At 40.7% G+C, this 20,801-nt stretch overlaps 1 protein-coding gene across 6 annotated transcripts in view; it reads left to right on the plus strand.

The window, feature by feature from the left end:
- Positions 1–20,801, plus strand: part of TRPC7 (transient receptor potential cation channel subfamily C member 7) — a 64,795-nt gene that overhangs the window by 34,934 nt on the left and 9,060 nt on the right. For 3 of the 6 annotated variants that reach the window (XM_015875866.3, XM_015875865.3, XM_085532117.1), the window contains 5 exons: positions 945–1,109; positions 4,779–4,995; positions 10,298–10,531; positions 12,337–12,601; positions 18,446–18,641. In XM_015875866.3, coding sequence (XP_015731352.2) covers positions 945–1,109; positions 4,779–4,995; positions 10,298–10,531; positions 12,337–12,601; positions 18,446–18,641 — 1,077 coding nt within the window. Of the gene's footprint in view, positions 1–944; positions 1,110–4,778; positions 4,996–10,297; positions 10,532–12,336; positions 12,602–18,445; positions 18,642–20,801 lie in introns of those variants that run through there. The other 3 variants (XM_032447433.2, XM_085532118.1, XR_014940704.1) reach the window with 2 other exon arrangements.

Below are 20,801 nucleotides of genomic sequence, written 5' to 3' on the forward strand. Positions count from 1 at the left end.
GCATATTCATTTTGTCTCCAGGAATTCATTTGCATGCTGTCCCTCCTACTGATGTATGTACAGTCCATAGTGGGGGTCTCTCTCCGGTGGTTGTGGGGATGAAGTCAGAAGTCTTCCTCAGGTTGACCTTCCTTCTTTGACCCAGCTCCTTCACTCAGTCCAGTCAGAACCAGTTTCTTTCCCTTATGTATAACCAGCTGCATTATCTTGACTATAGAAATGTTGACATGTCCCAGTGGTCCTTTTCTTCTGACTTTCCAAAGCATAGGATACTTAATCTTAACGTGAAAGGCCCCTATTTACCCCATTCCTGATTTCACCAGAGCTCTTCCTTCTGCTTCTGAATTTGTTGTTTCTCTGATCAGTAAAGAAGGAGTCATTGTTTTTGAAAGGTAATCTGAGAATAAAGCATTTGATGTTGCTCACTGCTAAATATCAGCCAGACTCCTTACGGTTTAAAGAAGAACAGTGCACAGTGGTTCACTTTGTGTCAATATGCAACAAATATAAATAATATTACATTAGTGCTGTGTTGAGCTACTCCTTCAATGGCCTCTTAAGGCTTTAGCCATTTATCAGGGATTTTATCAGCTGCTAGCATCCAAGTACCTCTTTGTCTTTTCTGTATCTCGTTGTAGACTGTCTGAGCTTCAGACCCTGACCCTGAAGAGGTGCTTTGTCTTTACTGCCCCTGTAAGGCACTGGGTTTTGGCTTATGCAGTCTGACAAAACCTTTATCTAGAGAGAAGACCAGAACTGAAACTCATTCTGCCAGTGCATTGGGGTGGATAGTTTGCATTTCTGTTTTTTGACACCAAAAGCTATGTTGGATGACAAAGACATGTCCTGTGTTTTTCTGTTGGACACGTTCAGCAGATTGCTTGCCAAAGTCTCATTCTCTTCAGACGACGTTGCTAATATTCCTTTCTCTGTTTCTCTTACAGTTTGTTGCTCACCCCAACTGCCAGCAGCAGCTGCTCACCATGTGGTATGAAAACCTCTCAGGCTTACGGCAGCAATCCATAGCTGTGAAGTTCCTGGCTGTCTTTGGGGTCTCCATAGGCTTGCCCTTCCTTGCTATAGCCTACTGGATTGCTCCCTGCAGTAAGGTATGGACTTCCAATGGTTCATATTGTTTATTCTGACACTTAGTCTCTCATTCCTTTTCTGTACTTACTGTTGAAAGTTCTTCACTTCTTCTGTACTCCTTTCTTCCCTTTTCTCCTTCTTTCTAACCCTCTATCTTCAGTTAGCAGAGCATTATTGTGGCACATGTACCTGAAACTCTGGCAAGACACAGAGGACAGCTCAGGGTTGCGGAGAAAGCTATAATTAATCAAACAATCTTTATGGTTTTGAGGGAAAAGATGATGTAATTTGGAAATTTTCCATATTCCTAAATATGGCTGTGCTCTGTCTCACAGCATCCAGTGGAAGCAGGAGTGTTTTGCCAAGGCTTAGAGGTCACAGGACTAGAGCCAACCACTGGCCTGTGTACAAGCTTGAATTGTCTGTGGTATGAGCTCTCTAAGCAGATTTCCATCCTGAGGGAAACTGCTCAGATGAGTGGAGATAAGTAGATGTGCAGCTGACTGATAAATAGCTTTTTTCACTACTCTTACTGAAGGAAAAAGAGGTGACAAGGGAGAAATTCATTTCATGTTCAGCAGCAGCATCCCTTACAAGGTAGAGTGTTCTCAGCAAGAGGATTATCAAAGGTACTTAAGTCTGATAGAAATGACCCCTGGCATTGGTAATTTACTCCATCTTGAAAGCAGCTTCTCATGTTTCCTTTAGAAATCCAGCAAGGGATTGTCTAAATTTGCCAAGCCCAACAAATTATAGATCTGCTGGTGGGTGTTAAGAAAACACTGTAATTTAAGAGATATATCCGTAGGTAAAACTAGATAAACCTTTTGAAAACAGTCTTCCAGGGCATCCAAGATAATAAAACAATTTTAAGGCTCGGTGTCCTACAAAACAAGCACTTTCTCTCAGAGTGCTTTAGAATGCGGCTTCATTTTGTCAAGATAGATATCAACACATGAGCCTGTAGGTTTTATGAATACTGGACAGGGCTCCTGAGTTTCTTATGGAGAAGCACATGTGAAAGTCAGCTGTACTGTGGTTGGTCTTGGTTAGGTGACAGTGGGAATACATGCAGACGTAACATTGACTCCTTTGTGTCAGAACTCAGTCTAGTTGGGATTCGTGAAACTCTTTAATTTCCTTCAGCTCTGATGAATGTGCTGGGAGTTGGCACACCAGCCAATAGCAATGTTTTTGGTGTATTCCCAGAATTACGAGCTTTGTGTTTGAATACAGCAGAATGTGGGGGAAAAGGTTAGATGAGAAATAAGCAGAGAATTTAAATTAGAAGAAAAAAAGACAAACAAAAATGACAGGGTTAAAACTCACCCAAAACTTTGAACTAAATTTCAGGATAAATAGAAAATAACTGAGAAAGGTTTTTGGTATTTAATTTCATGAGGTAGGCACATTAAAATAAAAATATACATATTGAAATATGGAACAGCACATTTTTTCCCTTAACTTTTCTTTTTCTTGGTGATTTTTTTGTTACACGAAACCTTTTGTGCATTCACATTTTCCATCATCCTGTTTTTGTGTTGCGGGTTTTCTTCTGAAAAAGCTCATCTATCCTTCTATCTTAAAGTCAAATTGGAAGTTATTTCAGGACTTGTCTTTCAATGAATGGTTTCCCATCGATCAGAACAACGTAGTCTCGATTTTTGGCTTTCTCTGGATGTTTTCCTCTGCAGTTAAGCTATGCTTTTTTTCTACAATATGGGTTGTGCTTCTGCTAAGCACGTAGTACTGAAAATAGTGAAGAGCTTTTCTTTTTTGCAGTCTCTATTTGTTCCTACCTCATGGAATTAAGATTAATTTGCATTTGGAAAGCTGTTTCACCCTCTCCCTTTATATGTTTTCTTTTTCACATGTCTGTAGGCTTTATTATTTTCCTATGATGCAGATAAGATTTCAAGTCATGAAGTGAGATATTCTCTTAAGAATGAACCTTTGTATTGGCACTCTGTCAGCATTTCTGTCATCCTAACAGCAGCAGTCAGGCATTTCCCTGCAGTCTCTATCTGAAGTAAGATGAAGTTTTGATTTAATAAAGAAATCAAGCAGTTGATATGTTCAAGAATGACACACCTTGAGTTTAACAGTATCGTGGTGCATGGAAAAAATATCTTAATGTCATAATGTATTATGCTGAGTGGAGGGATTGCTATAATCTCAGGTCTTTATTTTTTGATTTTCTGTAGATGAGAGAAGATGTTTTTCAGAAACAGTTCAGGCTTCAGATGAAAGTGCTTCTTTTAGTGAATTGAGGGTGGGAATGTGATGTGCATAGGCTGCAAATGCACCTTCTTAAAATCTACTGAGAAGGGCTCTGTATACTCACAGTGGTTAAAATTTGCTCTTGAAGCTCTCCCAGGCTGGTCACATAAGGAAATATTTGAGGTTACTACTGTGTGGGACATCTGCACTGGAAACAATAAGGTCTGACGTCAATAACTGACATATAAATACCTGCTGAGAACTAACACACACAACACAAGGTTTTGCAGCAGTTGAGTGAACCACTGTCATCAGTGTTGGGATTGTTTCTAACATGTTTCACTTAGTCAGAAAACCTCCTATGTCTGCCATAACATTTCTAGAAAAGAGCAAGGAGACTTGAGTCAGGGCCATGTCCATTTTCCTAAACACATACTTAGAAACCTTGGTAAGAAATAAACTTGTTAATGAGAGCTTTTGAATAGAATAGATTGTGTTAGAAAGTCTTTCTGGTACTAAAACATACAAATTTTCCAATAGTTTGTGACACTGACAGAATGAAATATCCTATTTTTGGCACTTTGAAATTTCATAAATGAGAAAGAGGTCATAAGCAGAACCATAAGGCTCTATTTATGTTTCTGTTAGTCCTAAATAGCTCTCCTTCTAAAGAGTCCTTTTGTTCAATGGCCAGAAACTTGTTCCTTCAAAAAGGGCTTTAACCAAGGCTGCTGTTGGAGCTAAATAAGAAAACATGGAATTTCCTACCTGATTCCTTTTTCACCTTTCGTATGAGGTGTTACGATCAAGAGGGTAGATATTAAGAAAATTTGAGGATGTCCAATAATCGAGGGAAATTAATCAGTGTGTAGTATGCTGAAAAAAAAATAAATGAAAAAAAATCCCATGTGCTTTGAGGTTGTTCTGGAAAATCTATGTACAAGGTGGCCCTTGCACTGCTGTACATTGAGATCTTCCTGGAATAGGCCACAGAAAAGGAAAAAAGTGTAATTGAAACTGATTAGGAAAAGTTTTTTAAAAAGAACAGAATAAATGCTAGTTGTAGTAGAGTGGTCTTGGCTCAGATCATTGCTGTGCTTATTCTTGGCTTATTGTATTGAAATAAATCCATATGTTCTAGGGAGTGAATCTGCGGATTTTGTGGTGATTTTAAGGGAAGGCTTCCATATCGAGGTGTATGAAGACTATTACAAAGGAATCTTTATATGAAATGATATTTCCAACATGTTAATGAACCAAAAATTCAGCATTGATAAAAGATTTGAATATATTACTGCTTAGGATGTTATAAAGAAGAGGAGAAGTAGGCACATCATTAGGTTTAATTTCATTTTCTGCTTACTACACAGTCAGGAAGGTTAGATAATATATATAGTTGAATGGGACAAATTATACTGACATGCATTAAAAGAAAGCAAAAATCTTATCTTGTGTGTGTTTCATTTCAGTTGGGACGGACGCTCCGAAGCCCCTTCATGAAGTTTGTGGCACACGCAGTTTCTTTCACAATCTTCCTTGGACTGTTAGTAGTGAACGCTTCGGATCGGTTTGAAGGAGTAAAAAATCTTCCCAACGAAACCATCACAGATCATCCCAAACAAATATTTAGAGTCAAAACAACTCAGTTCTCGTGGACAGAATTGCTGATCATGAAGTGGGTATTGGGTAAGCAAAAACAAAATGTCTTAAAGCCCTTGAGGGAAATTAACTAACATAGCATGATAGACAGGGATATCCCAAAGAGAGGGGGGAATAATTTATAATAAGATGAAGTTAAATTTCAGGCTGATTAAGGTAATTCTGATTGATTAAAACATAATCAGAAAAGCCTTTTATTTTGGCCCCTGCTTTTGAAAATATTGAGTGATTCTCAGCAAACTCTGACTTTCCATTTTCTGTTTTTTCCATTTTCTGGGGCAATTTCTGGAAGATGTGTGTATGATGTGGTTTCTTTAATCATTGAATCGTAAAGAATGTAGTATTCTATGCAGTCATTGTAACTGACAGCTTCTCTGAGTGGAAAAAAAAAACATGTCCTTTGGGACATGAACAGCCACCTTCTTTTATTACTCTGCTATGGCATCCTATTATAACTCACAGGACCTCAGTTATCTCATCTGTAGAACGGGCATATATTGCTTTTTGCTTCTTTGAAAAGAACTCTGAGAATCTAGTGATGGAAGTTGGTGGGTAAATAAGAGCTGGATTTCATCAAGTTCATAGTATGAAACTGCTACAGATGAGATAACTTTTTATAAAGAAAGGAAGTTGCCTAAAATTTACAAAGCACAAATTCATTTGGATGAACCCTTCAAGTGCAAAACTGTGTCACATGCACAAGTTAAACTTCATGGGGATTTTTTTTTTTTTGGCAGATTTAGATGTATTTCTTTTGCTGGCACAATTTATTCCTGGCAGGTCAGCTTCTTTGAACCACTAATCTCAACATGCTCAGGAAGATTTATTGGGAAATTGAGCTCTTAGACTCTGCAGAATCTTTATCTACCTCTTCTCTACCTATTTTTACTTTTCACCATGATTCTTATTATTTTCTTGCACTAGGACAAACAACGTCACACTTCTGTAAGTACTGATGACATTAAATCCCTCTGAAAAATAGAATAGGGCTGCTCTATCTGATGACTTCCTGGCCGCCATTTCTTTGTTCCCCGTCCCCACAATAAGTGAAGTCCCATACAGGATATTAGACAAGAGAAAAAACTGAACAGATGCCAGACTGGATGGAGTAAGAGATATTTATAAAATGATATTAAAGCAGTTGGACAAGATGATTAGATTTTAGCCTAGGTATTCTTTTCTCATAGGCAGAAGGTATCTGCCTGCCTGGAGAGTTCCTGAGAGATGAAGAAGAAAACATTTCATCTAAAAGCAAAGGTTTCACTTTCCTGGGAGAAGGAAAGTGATTCATTGTAGAGATTTCTGAATATAATGAGATTTTCTAATGACTGCCTACATCAGCACTGACAGCCTTCTCCAGCCATTTTGTCTGTCTGCCTACAATAGAGCTTCAGATAATGCTTTAGCCACACTAATGTGAAATTTCAGTGCATGTAGACTATGGACAGCTGGCCCGGGGCTTGGGGGTTTAATGGGCCATGTATGTACTATCAACTTTATCAACTGTCAAGGTACTAGAGATCATGAAGTGCCTAGTTGTTGGGTGCAAAAATATTGTAGATATTGTAAGTATACATCTAAAGGTGTAAATATAATTAAATGTTGTGCTACAGCCAGATATCACAGGCAAATATAGCAAGAAATGCTTCTTTAAGACAGAAATATAAGTAGGTAGTAAGTATATGCTGAAGTGTAGTAAATCTCTTACGTACTAAATATACATGACTGTATTTAATCTTGCTTGGCAATGGCTGCATCTGCTCTCTCCAGTCTCAAAAGCATAATGATTACCTACATTTCAGTTCATAGCACAATCAAAAAGTGAAATCTTTATTCTCAGTTTTAAAACACCTTATTTCTGTATGTTCTCTTCTTCATATTATGGCAGCAGTGATGAATGCTGATGGCACCTTACTTGTTTCAACTATAGCAGGCTATTTTTGAGTAATTAGTTTACAGGTCCCTGATCTTGATTCTCTTGGGGGGGGAGAGTAGAGGGGAAGGGGGTGGATATTGGCTATACCTGGTTGTCAACAAAAACATTGCAACAGATGTTCAGAACAGCATTGTTTGAGAATAATGTGACACTTTAACATACCATGTTGTGGCCAAGAGTGAGCAAAACCTGTGATAACACAAATAGTCTTGCTGGTACGAAAATTGATACACATCTATAATAAGAGAAAACAGAGGTGCAAGAATGACAAGCTACTGTTATACAAATAGATCCCATTGTCATGTCTAGCTCCCAACTCTTTATAATGGAGGTGAGTAGTGAAGTAAACTAAGCAGAAACAACAACTTTCAGCCAGCCAAGCACTTTATTCTGCTCAAAAATCAATATCAGAGGCCCTGTTGTCCATTAGCCACCAGTTCTGAAGTGGCTGTAAAGGATTGCTGGATCAGTCAGGCAGTCTTGGTAGCCCATTTAATGTCACAGTGAAGAGCCAGATAAGCAATAGCAGTTTTAGATGGGAAAATGCTGTTTTGCTCTCATTCCTCTTTGTTACAAATGAGCATTCAAGAGCTGCTGGTGGCAAAATCATCAGTGCAGAGAAATACAGTGGCCTTAGAGTGCTGGGCACTGCATGTTTGACTCGTACACCTCAGGTGTTTGTGCTTCTTGCCTGTGTTTCAGCCTGCATCCAGGTCTTCCCATCTCTTGTGTGAGGAAGACTGGGATTTTCTGTGCAAGAAATGTGCCCCAAATGCTCATTAAAAGTGAGAAGGTTCTATTTAGAGACACATTTTCCCCACTGCAAAAGCAGCAGAGCAAGCAGTGGAACTCTGGGTGGGCACAATCTGAGCACAACCTTCTCTGCAGCCTTTGGCAGATCTGAAGAAGGCTCAAAGTAGGTTCTCCAACACTGTCTGTTCATGATTTATATATCAGGCCAGTGGATATAAAAAATCTGACAAACTGTTCCTCTTTGTGCACAGGTGGTGAACAGCACGCCTTGCATATTTCCATTTTTCTCCTAAGCAAGCTGTGCCTGTAGCTTGACTCTAATTCCCCTCCTGAAACTGGGAGAGTCCATCAAGGTGACATTTCCAATTATCCCTGCCATGGGACAGCAGGTTCCTCCAGGAACTGGGGAGCAGAAGCTGCTCATACACCTCTGTGTGCTTCAAATTCAGGGACGTGACCTCTCCCAAAGCCATCAAGGACCTCAGAAGTACCGTGCTGAAATGCCATTATACTCAAGGAAACCTACTTTAGCCTCGCTGCCTGACCTATCTCTATTCTACATCCCATCTGAAGTCCCGTCCCCTCAATTTTATCTACATTCTCTCTCTTCAGTATTTTTATTGTAGAAGATTTAAATACTTCCCCACAATGTATATATAATTAGCCAGCAGTACTGACCACATAATTACTGTAACTTTTTTACTTGTCCCAAATAGACATTTTTCCGTATGTATGGATAAAAAATGACTGCCACGTAGTTGGTGAAAAGAACGATGTAAATTATAGGCCAACAGTGCGATACTTCCACAGAGTGATTCTAATTTTAGTCAGTCTACTCAGTTTTAGACATGTCTTACTACATTAATCTGTGACTTAGGTATATTAAGTGACCGAGATTAGAAATAAATTTGAGTAGGAGAGTTAATATTTAAACCAGGAAAGACATTTATGGGCGTTGGTGAAGAAGTGCTGTGTTTGGCAATGACGTGCACGTAATATTTCCTGAAGTACTTTAGTACTTTTTATATGCTGTGCGCACATAATGTGTAGCCTAATGTCTCATGTCTATCAGTTTGATAATTTTTTATTTTGGAGCCAAAAATGTGTTCTTTTAATATTTCATCCTTACTCCAGAACAGTTCCTAGGAAACCAATTCTTTCACTTTCTGCCCCAGGCTATTTGTTATTAAATCTCACTATGGTAAATGATGGCTTGGGATGAAGTTCCTGCTTTTACTCAGCCAAAAACCTACGGATGCTTTTGCCTCCCCCTGGCTTTGCTCAGTACTCAGCAGACCAAGGGCTTTCTCCCAAGATAGATCTATATGAGCCATAACCTGTGTTATGGTGTACAGCTCCTGGGTTCTGCCTGCAGGTCCCATGGCTACAGAGGTCACTGGCTGGTGGTGTCTGAAATAGAGAGAGCTTAGCTTTCCTTTGTTTTCCAAACCCTTACCAGTGCTTGGAAGACTGATGGCATTTGTTCTTAATCCTGTCAGCCTCACACTGACTTATTTCCTTCCCTATAACCAACTCCTGACTGTTCCTTTTGGGACCCTGTGTGCTTCCAGGAGTCTCTGAAGTAGCTGAGGAAATGCACTTACATGCCACACCACAAAAGCTTCTAGCAAAGAGGATGGAGAAGAGTTCATAGAAAGGACATGGTTGCAGGAGGCTGCATGGAAATTGGTCGGCCCTGCTCATGCTTGATTAAATGTGAATTTTGCTGCTGCTATGGAAACAGGATTGGAGGAAATATTTATAATTAACCAGTGGATAAAATATTCCAACATCTTATCTGTTCTGAAATGTTTTGGCCTTGGAGTCCTGCTATGATTGAACATTGAGCAAGCTGGTGAATCTGACCTGAGCTCTCGGCTCCAGTTCATCCAGTGAAATCGTCTCCTTTCCCCAGCACTCTGCAGTACAGCATGGATGTCAGAGTCTTTGAATTCTATGGCTTTGGTGCTTAGATTTATCTATGCACTCTTAGTAAGATCCTAAATTCAGGATAAAGTCGGGATTTGTGGAGTGGTAAAGCAGGCTTTACTGTCTGGAAATTCATTATTATTTGGTATATAAAACTTAATAAAAAGCTCTGTAAGGACAGAACTTCCGATTTTCCTTTTCTCTGATCAGGCTACATTTACTGCCAGGTCAGATTTCCTTTCACAATGCCATTCCCATTCTTAAAATGCTCCCAAGCTCTGCATTAAGGGAGAAGAAAAACCCCAGCAGAGTAAGTAGTGCTGTCTTCAACGGCCCAGCTTAGCAAGGAGATTTTGAAAGGAAGAGAGGAAATGTGCGTTATTTTTTTTCACAAGCAGATCAGCTTGAGGATTTTATAACATCCTCAGTATTTGTGAACTCTGCTTTCACTGACGTCAGCAGAAATCTGTTTTACCATTGATTAATCTAGTGAAATATTGAGACGTTAGCATTGTATGCTCAAAGGACTATACTAGCTTAAACATATCATTCAAAAAAGAAAAAAGATGGTATTAAGTGTTCTCTTGAGAAAGTCAATTTAACTGAAGAATTACTTCAATCTTAGAAGCCACTGGTAGCCAACGAATGGGTCTGTCTGAATGCAAAAAGTGCCTTTGTCAGCTGGTTAAACGTACTGTGGCCTCTCTGCAGGCATGATATGGTCAGAGTGTAAGGAAATCTGGGAAGAGGGCCCACGAGAGTACGTGGTACATCTCTGGAACCTTCTGGACTTTGGGATGCTGTCCATCTTTGTGGCATCGTTCACCGCCAGGTTCATGGCTTTCCTCAAAGCGACTGAAGCACAACAGTACGTAGATCAGTACGTTCAAGATGATGACCTCAATAACGTCACCCTTCCCCCTGAAGTTGCTTACTTTACTTACGGTAAGATGCTTTTTGCTGTCTAACATTTCTTGTTCTTTCAAGCTGTTGTGTGGTAGTGCTGAAAGTACCTTTCTTTTTGTCATATGTCTGGAAATTATTTTCAAATTAAAATATTCTGAAATTTACCCATTCCAGCCATTTTCATAAGCAGCCAAAAAGAACTGAGATCTGACCCTCATCGAGTCTCTGATTTTGCTCTGAGGCTTAGCTCAATCACGTCCTGAAAAATAGCTTGAGCAACAAATTATCAGGACCTGGGAGGATGTAATTTAAATTATAGATGATGAACCCACTTCATTTTCCAAATGCAAGAGGAGGGACATGTGAACCAGTGTGAGATCTGGAGCTGCATTTTTAACTGGTGGTGTGCTCTGTATCTGTTACATCCAGCGCCTGTGTAATAGACATACAAATAAAAATCACACTTATCACCGCTACTTCTCCAAGAGGAAACCTTTATTTCTGAGATCCTATATGACTTATAAGTGCTAACATTTGGAAATGCAAGCAATAGCATAACCTTGGTTAACATTATTTTTGATGCTTTTTCTTTGATATTCACAAACAAACTGAGCTTTACACTCCTGTGTAGTGGCTGGACTTGTTGTCTGCCTCTGTAAGCTTGAGATGTAACCTTGGATAAAATCTGTGGGGACTTTATGGAGGGCTGCAAAGTCTGTGGGTGTGGGCACAGTGGAGCACCCTGTACTCACGAGGCTTGCAAAGCAATGTTCTAGCAATGAGCTTGGACCAGAGAGGCAGATTTGGGCTGGCAGTCTTCATTCACAGTAGACTTGCACCGTGTGGCACCAGGGATGCGTGCCCTGAGCCCACAGCCATGGGCTTGCTCAGCATCCTGCTTGCCTCTCTGAAGGTAAGCTTCCCTCTTCCTGCACCAGAAAGCAAGAGGCCTCCCAAATTATGTTGTGGCCCATTTAAAGTGAATTCATGATATAGAAGTGCAAAGGGTCCAGAAAAGAGTATCGCAAGCAGATCCTGTGAATTCTTCCATCTGCTGCTTTTCCTTGGGCACGAATTACTGGAAATAATGCCAAAGTTTACTGCTGTGTCCTTAAAGATGCCACTTGCTTTGGCTCTGAGTCAGTACTTTCATGAAGGAGCTCAGCTGATGCAATGACATTTATGAGCTACATTAATATAAATGGTCAATTTTTCAGTAGAGTTAACAAACAATGCATAACTGATATCAAAAAGACATTTTTGAAGTAGAAATATTAGAGTGACTGTGTTGCCAAAATTGGTTTCAATTTGAAGATAACACAACAATGATACGTTTAGTGGCTGTATCTGCATTATCTGAACAAATTCAAGCTTCCTTGCCTAAAATTACTGAGAGAGACTTCAGCCTCCCTAACATTTTTCTTCCACATATTGACATAGTGCCATGTATCCAGCTAGAGTTATGGCCAAATTCTGCTTTGTTGTCATTTTGGTTTTCAGTCTCAGGGGTATCAGCTGGAAAAAGGACAGCACAGTTGATGCTCCAACAGAAAATCAAAACTCCCAAACTTTTTTAAAGTTGCATCTTTTATCTGTTGTGTGACTTTGGTAAATTTTGGTGACTCGCTCATTTCTCATCTTTTCCATGTCAAAAACGCAACTGTTTTTTGCCCATCCTGGTAAAGGATGCTGAAGGCCTCAGCAACCAGTTGTTTCAAACCCATTTTTTTCCTCTAACTCCTGGACAGAATCAAGATTCAGCCCTAAAAAGGGAGTCGTTCATCATCATAACATCCACCTACCACTTTTCATTGCTAATGTCTAATGTCCGTGTATTGTTTTAGCCAGGAACAAGTGGCTTCCCTCGGATCCTCAGATCATTTCAGAAGGACTGTATGCAATAGCTGTGGTACTCAGCTTCTCCCGCATTGCTTACATTCTTCCAGCCAACGAAAGCTTCGGGCCCCTGCAGATCTCTTTGGGAAGGACTGTGAAGGATATCTTCAAGTTCATGGTCATCTTCATCATGGTGTTCCTGGCCTTCATGATTGGAATGTTCAACCTTTACTCTTACTACCTTGGCGCAAAATACAACCCTGCATTTACAACGTGAGTACTAAAGGAAAAGGGACTGCTCTTACAGGGCTCTGTTTGTTCTGGAGCACAGGTCTTATGTGGAGCAGCTCAGGGAGTTGGGATTGTTTAGCCTGGAGAAGAGGGGGCTCAAGGGAGACCTCATTGCACTCTACAACTTCCTGAAGGGAAGTTGTAATGAGGAGGGGCTTGGCCTCTTCTCCTAGGCAACAAACAGGACCCAAGGAAGTGGCTGCAAGTTGTACCAGAGGAGGTTTAGATTGGATGTAAGAAGGAACTTTTTCTCTCAGAGAGTGGTCAGGCACTGGAATGGCTGCACAGGGAGGTGATGGAATCTCCATCCCTGGCAGTGTTCAAGAGGCGTCTGGATGAGGAGCTATGAGAGATGGTTTAGTGGTTTGTTATAGCTGCAGTAGGGGGAGGATGCTTGGACTAGATGATCTTGTAGGTCCTTTTCAACCTCATGGTTCTATGATTCTATGGTTTATTGCTGCTGCTAACTCTGCCCAGGTAGTTGGGATGCTGCTGAACACTCTTCTGCTGTTATTGAGGTACTTGGCTAAAAGCAGAGAGGTGTCTGTACAGTGGGTGATTCTATATGCAAACAGTAGTCCATCTCTTCAGCATACCTTTGTGTTCCCTATTCTTCCTGTGAGCCCACCAAAAACTTAAGTCTCCCTTCCTCTTAGCTGCTCCCTCCCTACTTCTTACTGGGCTTCCCACAGTGGGGCTTTCCATCCCACACACCCACCTGTGAGGGAAGAGGGAAGCTTGGTGTGATGCTTTCCCCTTGCTGTGATCTGACATCAAGGCAATTTCACTGCACTTGTAAAGCCTGAGATGAGGAGCAGACTGCAGCTGGTGTTGGATGTGTCATTCCTCTAATGTGTCATACAGCAAGCCTCAGCTCGTAGCTCCCCTAGGAGAAATGACCTTATTGGTATCATTGCTGCCCTGTGAGTGGCTGTGTCCTTCCAAAGACAGGAGCCAGTCTTACTACACTGCTCTCTTGTGCAACGCATACTTTGTACCACAGCGTTTAAATTTTCTGATTGAGCCAAATGTGCTTTCTGAACCTTCCTGTAACCTCAGGATACACTTTAATGGAAGGATTTGTGAGGGCAGATGCAATTACATTTATCTGTGCTCAGTAGTAAGAGAGAAGAAAATTGAGTGTGGGATGTGACTTGGTTCTTATTGGGAGAGGAGATGTCCTTGAAGCAGAGGAGTTAATGTGAAGTTGAGTCGATGCCGTCCCTTGATTGCAGCAGTTGTGGTGTCCCCCAGGCACATCATCAGAGCAGCGGTTAACAGATTCTATCTCTGATGCAGTAATGATAACCGTTCAATTAACACACACAGCACGAGTGGATCCCTCCATCTTTTGATGGAAATAATGAGCAAACATTGCCTGAAAGGGTGACTGCTCACTGGAGGAAAGATTGCTCGAGTGCCTGAGGGCTGTGTGGGCTGGGGGGAGTCCTGTCAAAAGGCACCACTCGTCCTCCTTAATGTCAGCCTTGTGATCATTTATCCTGGAGGGACTTCATGGTGTTACGAAGCAAATTTTCCATGAAGATGAATTTTCCTTTTACTACTTTGGAAAAGACTTAAAATAAACCTGATTTCCTCTGATTATGTAAACACACAGAGGCGTTAAAGCATGATGAGTGAAAATGAGCTCTTCATCGCACGAAACAAAGAGTGTAAATTAACATTCATCCTCAAAATGCTTCTCAGACGCCTCATTCAACAAACCAGAAACCCACAGTCCCAAACAATTTTGACAAGCTAGGAACGATACGTTGGCAGAGGGGCCAATCCTCACAACATTTCCCTCTTTGCTTTTCTTGAGCTGTCTGTGAGCACAGTGCTCTCCTGCTGCCATTCACTTATTTGTGACAAGAGGGGAAGTCTCAATATGTTGTCCAAATTCGCTGAGGCAGAGAGAAATGCTCACTTTGCTGAAGTCGTAAGCATTTTGTGACTTCACTGACTTCTCTGAACGCACCTCATAGCATTGCTAAGGAGTGAAATTTTACAGAAATTAATTTTTCTACTCAAAATGGTGGCTGTTTTACTATGGGACCTAACTGTGGTATCAACTGGCTAATTGTGACAGAAGAAAAAACCTGCTGGATTTGTGCATTAATCAGGGCACTGAATTGACAGCTCCCTCTGAACATCACAGTGGATATCCCCAGTGATACCCTCACAGATAAGAAGCTGCTCACAGGAATAACATTGAATTTGAGACAACCGCAGCTTCCCAGGACAGTGTGTAGGAAGAAAAAAAGAGTGTATATTTGTCCAGGTCTCACTGAGAGGAAATTGCATGCTTAGATCTAATAATAATAACAATCCACAAATGCTGGTGTAGCTTGCACTTTCGGAATCCTGTTCATTTTGCTCTCTGCAGAGCAGGCACACAGCACCCCAGTGGCCTCTGAACCATGTTATCACGCAGTTTCTGTCAGTTCTTCAGTTTTAATGTTCTTGACGCAAAGGAAATGAAAGCGCAGTGTGCTTTTTCCTCACGCTGTTAAACATTGAGGTTATTTAGCTAACTGGGGTATACTTTCAGGATTTTCTTTTAAGTTCTTCGGTGCTGAAAAGTAGACAGCTTTCAGGACTCTTGCAGCCGACCCCAGCACTGTTTATGTGTTTATTGTATGCTGTGTATAGAACACAGCTCTCCAAACAGCCCGTAATTATGAACATGCTATGCAAACAAAATTGAAATGGAGGCAAGACTGATTGTGTTCATCTTGCTTTCTGCATGGCAAATCAGGCTGAAGGCTACAGCATGAGGGTTTCTGTCTGCTTCTCCCCAAGGGGAACTGTGAGTCACTGCTTAGTGCCAATGTTACTTAGATGCTTGGAGGCTTTTTTCTTCTCATTCTGCTTTGTCAAAATACGATATTTTTGTAGAATTATATTGACTGCATTGCTTTTCTGGCAATGTTAAAGCTCTACCAATCAATTTAAGGAAATAACTCAGTCTGAAAGGATGCCTTAAGCTTTCTTAAAGAGGAGGATGAAAGACACATGAAATCATGGCCTCACCGTGATCTTTTTTGATGAACAGCACACGGCTGCTTATAGAAGCAAGGAAAATCTGAAACTAGATGATTGCCTGTGGTCTGTTTTCTTCCTTAATTCAGAATCTTTATTCACCAACACTGTTTATTGAAACAAAATTGTTACCTCTCCTATAGTTGGCCATTCTGCAGCAAGGAGAGCGCACCGTACCCATCCCAACAAGCAGCAACACTCAGTCTGCCCCTGCCAGCTCCCCCTGCTCTCTGGTGCTGTGAAGATGGGCAGGACTCCTGACATCTTCCCTCATTTGTTCGCCTTTGGGAAGGGTAAAGCACCCTGGGTCTTTGCAGGAGGGGGGTAAACAGCATAGTTGGCACTGACAAGACACATCAGTGTCTTGGAAATTTCATGACGTTGGCTCCAACTGTCCGCATCTCATATTTCAGTGAGATCTTCTCAAAAAGAGAAGAATAGATTCCCTGTGACCTGTGCCAGATTTTGTGCAAACTGGCAGTAGTGAGAGGGGAGGAACCATCCAGGCTTGGTACAGGCTGCCCAGAGAAGCTGTGGATGCCCCCTCCATGGAGGTGTGCTAAGCCATGAGTGGGGCCCTGGGCAGGAGAGCTGTTGGTTGGCAACCCTGTCCGTGGCCGGGGGCTTGGATCTTATTGGTCCCCACCAACATAAGCCATTCTATGTTTCTCTGATACAGCCTCTTCAGAAGGCGGGGATGTCCTAGTACCAGGTCCCTTCAGAAGCATTTCCTCCACAAGTGGGAGCTCTATGTCTTTCTGTAGGCATTGCTGAGTGCTGTGTTGGGATGCCACTTCTACCACTATCCTGCTCCCATACCTGCTCTTTCCCAGCTTGAGGCCAGGATTAAGGACCTTGGGCATTTGCAGAGGAGTGTGGCAGCTGTGCTGGATCCCTCACCTTCTCAGGGTGGACAGGGCCAGCCAGTAATTAACTTTTCAAGAAGAACCTGACACCTCTCCAGAACAAAGGTTAATGCTTGAGCTGCAGAAAAGGAGCAAAGTTGACATGTTGTATTAAAAACCACCGGCAGGGTGGAAAACTAAGGGAACCTTTCCAAATTAAAAAGGGAAGGTTAATAGCAGGGTGCAGCTGGGATCAAGGCTGGTGGTTATGGTTTTCATTAGTTCGACAAGTGAGCTTGATGACAGGTTTCAAAGCCGATGGGTTTTAGTGTTGTACAAGTTCTTTAACTGGAAATACAATGTCTAATAGAATAAGAACTAAGCAGATTACTACCATAAAAGTGAAGGATATCTGACATATTAACGTCAGGTGTCCTTTGCTGCGTGTAATGGCAGGAGACAAGAGCAGAGTGTTTGAGGAGAGGAAATACACACCAAGTAGAAAAGAGGTGGTGCTTCTGTGAAGCAGTCATAGCTCATCCCACAGATATATCTCTGTGTAATATCCCAGCCTCATGCAAAACAGCAAGGAGGAATGAACAAACATTTATTTGAGGAAAATGGAGACTGAATAGAAAGCCACATTTCAACCTATTTAGAACACCACTCAGGATCATCTCCCGTGAGTCAGTGTGGTTATGCTGGATGAGAACAATGCCTGAATATTCACTGCAGTCTTCCTTCTACCATATGCAAATGGAGGAGGGGATGCCAAGAGTTGTGATGGGAGCTAAGAGCCAGTTTGCTGAGGCTGAAAGGAATTGCACAGTGCTCTGCACTGACCCTCCAGAGAGTGTGAATTAATTTCTGCTTGCACACATAGTGTAGTAGATTCCAGAGTGGCTGCAAAGTTTATTGTTTCCCTAGGACATGTTTTAGTTTGTGTCTATTATCTGTTTTTATAAATAGATTTTGCAGGATTAGTCTGCCACCCTAATAATAATTAAAAGATCCTAAATATAGTTAATGGCTTTGTTTTCTTAAAGGGCATTTACCTCCTGGGATGCAAGTAAAGGCGTTAAGCTAAGCAAACTCATCCTCCCCCTTCCTTCATTTCTGTCTAGGGTTGCTTTCCTTCTGCCTGGTACAGCTTTGACTCCCCTGAATTAAGCTCTCCTTTTGATCTGCTACTCAACCAGCATCCTTTCCATTTCTTTGTCATTACCTTATTCTTCTTTTTCCTGTCTTTCAGAATTTTATTTTCCTCTGCTTTCTTTCTTCTTCCAAGTAACTAATAATCAAATTGAAATGCTTCCTGTAGCATCTTCTATTAATCCTTAATTTCAAGTTGTTTAGGAGTTTAAGGTTTTACTTTTTACAAATCTTTGGGTGCCTGAATTTGTCTGTGGTCCCAAAGAAGATCAGACCATGGGATGACTTTATCTGCATAGTGCACTGGTTATACTTGTGCAACAAGTCAGAACTTTTCACAGATTCCTTTTGTGCAGAAAGTAATGCTTTTCTTCTGCCCTGGGAATCACATATAAGACAGTCAAGATAAGTTCCCTCTTCCCAAATAATCTGTGCTGGTCTTCTCCAAATGAGGAATAGGTGATGGTGTAGAACTTCTGAGGCCCTTCCAAATTGCAAGTGGCCCATGGTGAAGTCCTTAATAGGGGCAGAAAAGCCAAGTGACAAACAACACACCTGAGAAGAACAGATGGAGGGGTAGCTGCCACTTTATAATGTTAATAGAAATAGTATTTCTTTATCAGATCAGAAAATTTAATCTGGCATCTCCCAGGGTGATGGATAACTGCTTGTAATTACTGTGCTGAGGCATCATGTTTATATTGGTGGGTTGCCACTTTTGTTATTAGTATTTGTTCTGGCTAATTTGCTACCAACTCTATACAGTGATCATTTTCTTTATTTTTAGGGTAGAAGAAAGTTTTAAAACCTTATTCTGGTCAATATTTGGCTTATCTGAAGTGATATCTGTGGTGCTGAAGTACGATCACAAATTCATTGAGAATATTGGATACGTACTCTATGGAGTATACAACGTGACCATGGTGGTGGTGCTGCTTAATATGCTAATAGCCATGATAAACAACTCCTATCAGGAAATTGAGGTAAGATAAGAAACTGGGTTATGAACACAGTATGTGTAATTATTATTGATAATGAAAATGTTAAAAGAACAAGGAAGTTGTTGTTTATTCCATACGCAAAACTGGAGCACTACTGAAACACAGTTCTTAGACTGTGTAAGAATCAAAGCCATATCAATCCCAAATTAAGGCTCAATTAATAACTAACAACGAATCATTTCTATAAAAACTTCAACTTCCTTGCTTTTAATGACCATCTGTGGGCAATCTCCATGTTCTTTGCACGTATTTAATGAAAGCAGTTTGTAATATTTTTTACTTCCTATGTTGGTTGCAGTAATTTATCCGCATGTACTGCCTTAGCTCTGTTGTTTCCTTATGACAAATCAAGCAATATTTCACCTGTTTCTCCCCCTATTTTTTACTGGCTAATCTTGCAGATCCATCTAGGGCTGAAGCTCATAGATATACATATAAAAATTTCTTAATGTCCAAAAACCAGCATGACATTTTGGTTTTTTATTACTTTTTATATTTTGAGGAGTCTTTGGGCCCACAAATCATAATGGCATGAGCAAAAATCAATCAATAAATAAAGCCCCAGAATATAAAGGATATGAATACAGCTATCACAGAACATGAATAAGGATCTGCAGAAAGGCATATACAGGGTTTACCCAACTTTGTTCAATAACACTGGTAGAAGCTGGCTGGGTTGGCTAAATAACTCTGGACAAAAACAACTCCCTGCTAAATAAAAGAGAAGAAGAAAAAGAAAGGATTAATATTTGGACAGCGATTGAATGCTGATTCATCTCTTTCTACTGATTTGTTAAATGTCAAGTTTCTGTCGCTTGGTTTGTATTAATTATTTGCTCTAATCTCCCCTCACAACCTGACACTGCAAAAGGCCACAGCTGAAATTATTTTCTGACTGTAATGTCTGATTCCTCCATGTACTGTAGTGCAAATAGAGCTCTATCTCATGTGTGCTGCAACTGAGTCTAAATGTCAGAGAGACCTTACATGTGCTCTCTGCCCAGAAAGCTTTCTTGTGTGCAGAAGGTATTTTCCCAAAGCTTTCTAATCACCTTGAATCACAGAATGGCTTGTGTTGGAAAGGACCTTAAAGGTCCCTGAATTCCAACCCCCAAACCTTAAGATGAAGCAGCTTCCTCAACCTTCTACTGAAACAAGATCTACTTCTGAAGGAGTCTCAGATTCTTAATGCGTTTTCTAGTTCATTGTAGTAAGTAGAGATGTTCTCGCAAGTTTACAAAAGAAAAAGATGAACAAATGTCTCAGTAGGTGGCCTGTGTTAGTGTTCCGCTCTATATTGCATATTCCATGATGAACAGTCTCCTGGAAAAACCTGTAACATCTTTCTTGGCTGCCTGGAGCTTTTGAGAACTTTGTTAGAGAACATCTCTGTCAGCAAGAGAAACAAATGTGAGCTGTTCCATCCAGGCCCTCCTACTTGAGAACTGGGGGAAATGTAGTAAATCTCACACTAATTCCTTTAAATCCTCAGCGACACAGAGATTAAGGAAAGACAAAGTCATCCTACTGACTAAATAGAAAATCCTTTCTGTTTATCTGACAACAGCAGTGTCAATAATGACAGAGGATGGTAATTACTTAGGAATTAAATTCCATTGCAGTCAATGGGGAAATGCTTTTCTTTTAGCCAGTTCTTGTGCTTTCCATTGAATGTCTCTTTTCAGCTAATTCTAGTTTTCTTCTGTTTATCCCTCAAGTATTAATGCTTCCTGACTACTTTGGAATTTGTATTTATGGAAAGGAAAAAAAAAAATCCTCCTGCCAGTTAGCAAACTTCCATCATTAGCTCCTTAGCTATCATTTAAAATGTTAGCAAATTATTTCTACCATAATTTAGTTCTAGGCTTTTGTTAGATTCAACCCCAAACAAGGAGAAGGCTGAGCGGCAGCACTGAGTGCTGCCTTGTTGGCAGGAATATCACTGCAGATGTGTCAGAATTAAGCTCAGTTGTGGTATGCCAGGTTTGACATGGTTTTGGAGGTAGAAGAAGTAACCAAAGGTTACTGATTTCAGCACAGCATGGATGTATGTGAGTATAAGGAACCAGAAGCCTGTGTTTCTATCTGTGCTGCTGGTCTCCATATAGACTGCAAGGAGAACAGCTGTAGAGCAGCTGTATC

Source organism: Coturnix japonica, unplaced genomic scaffold, assembly GCF_054131305.1.
Source record: "Coturnix japonica strain WE unplaced genomic scaffold, WE-NBRP24 Scf048, whole genome shotgun sequence".
NCBI classification, from domain to species: Eukaryota; Metazoa; Chordata; class Aves; order Galliformes; family Phasianidae; genus Coturnix; species Coturnix japonica.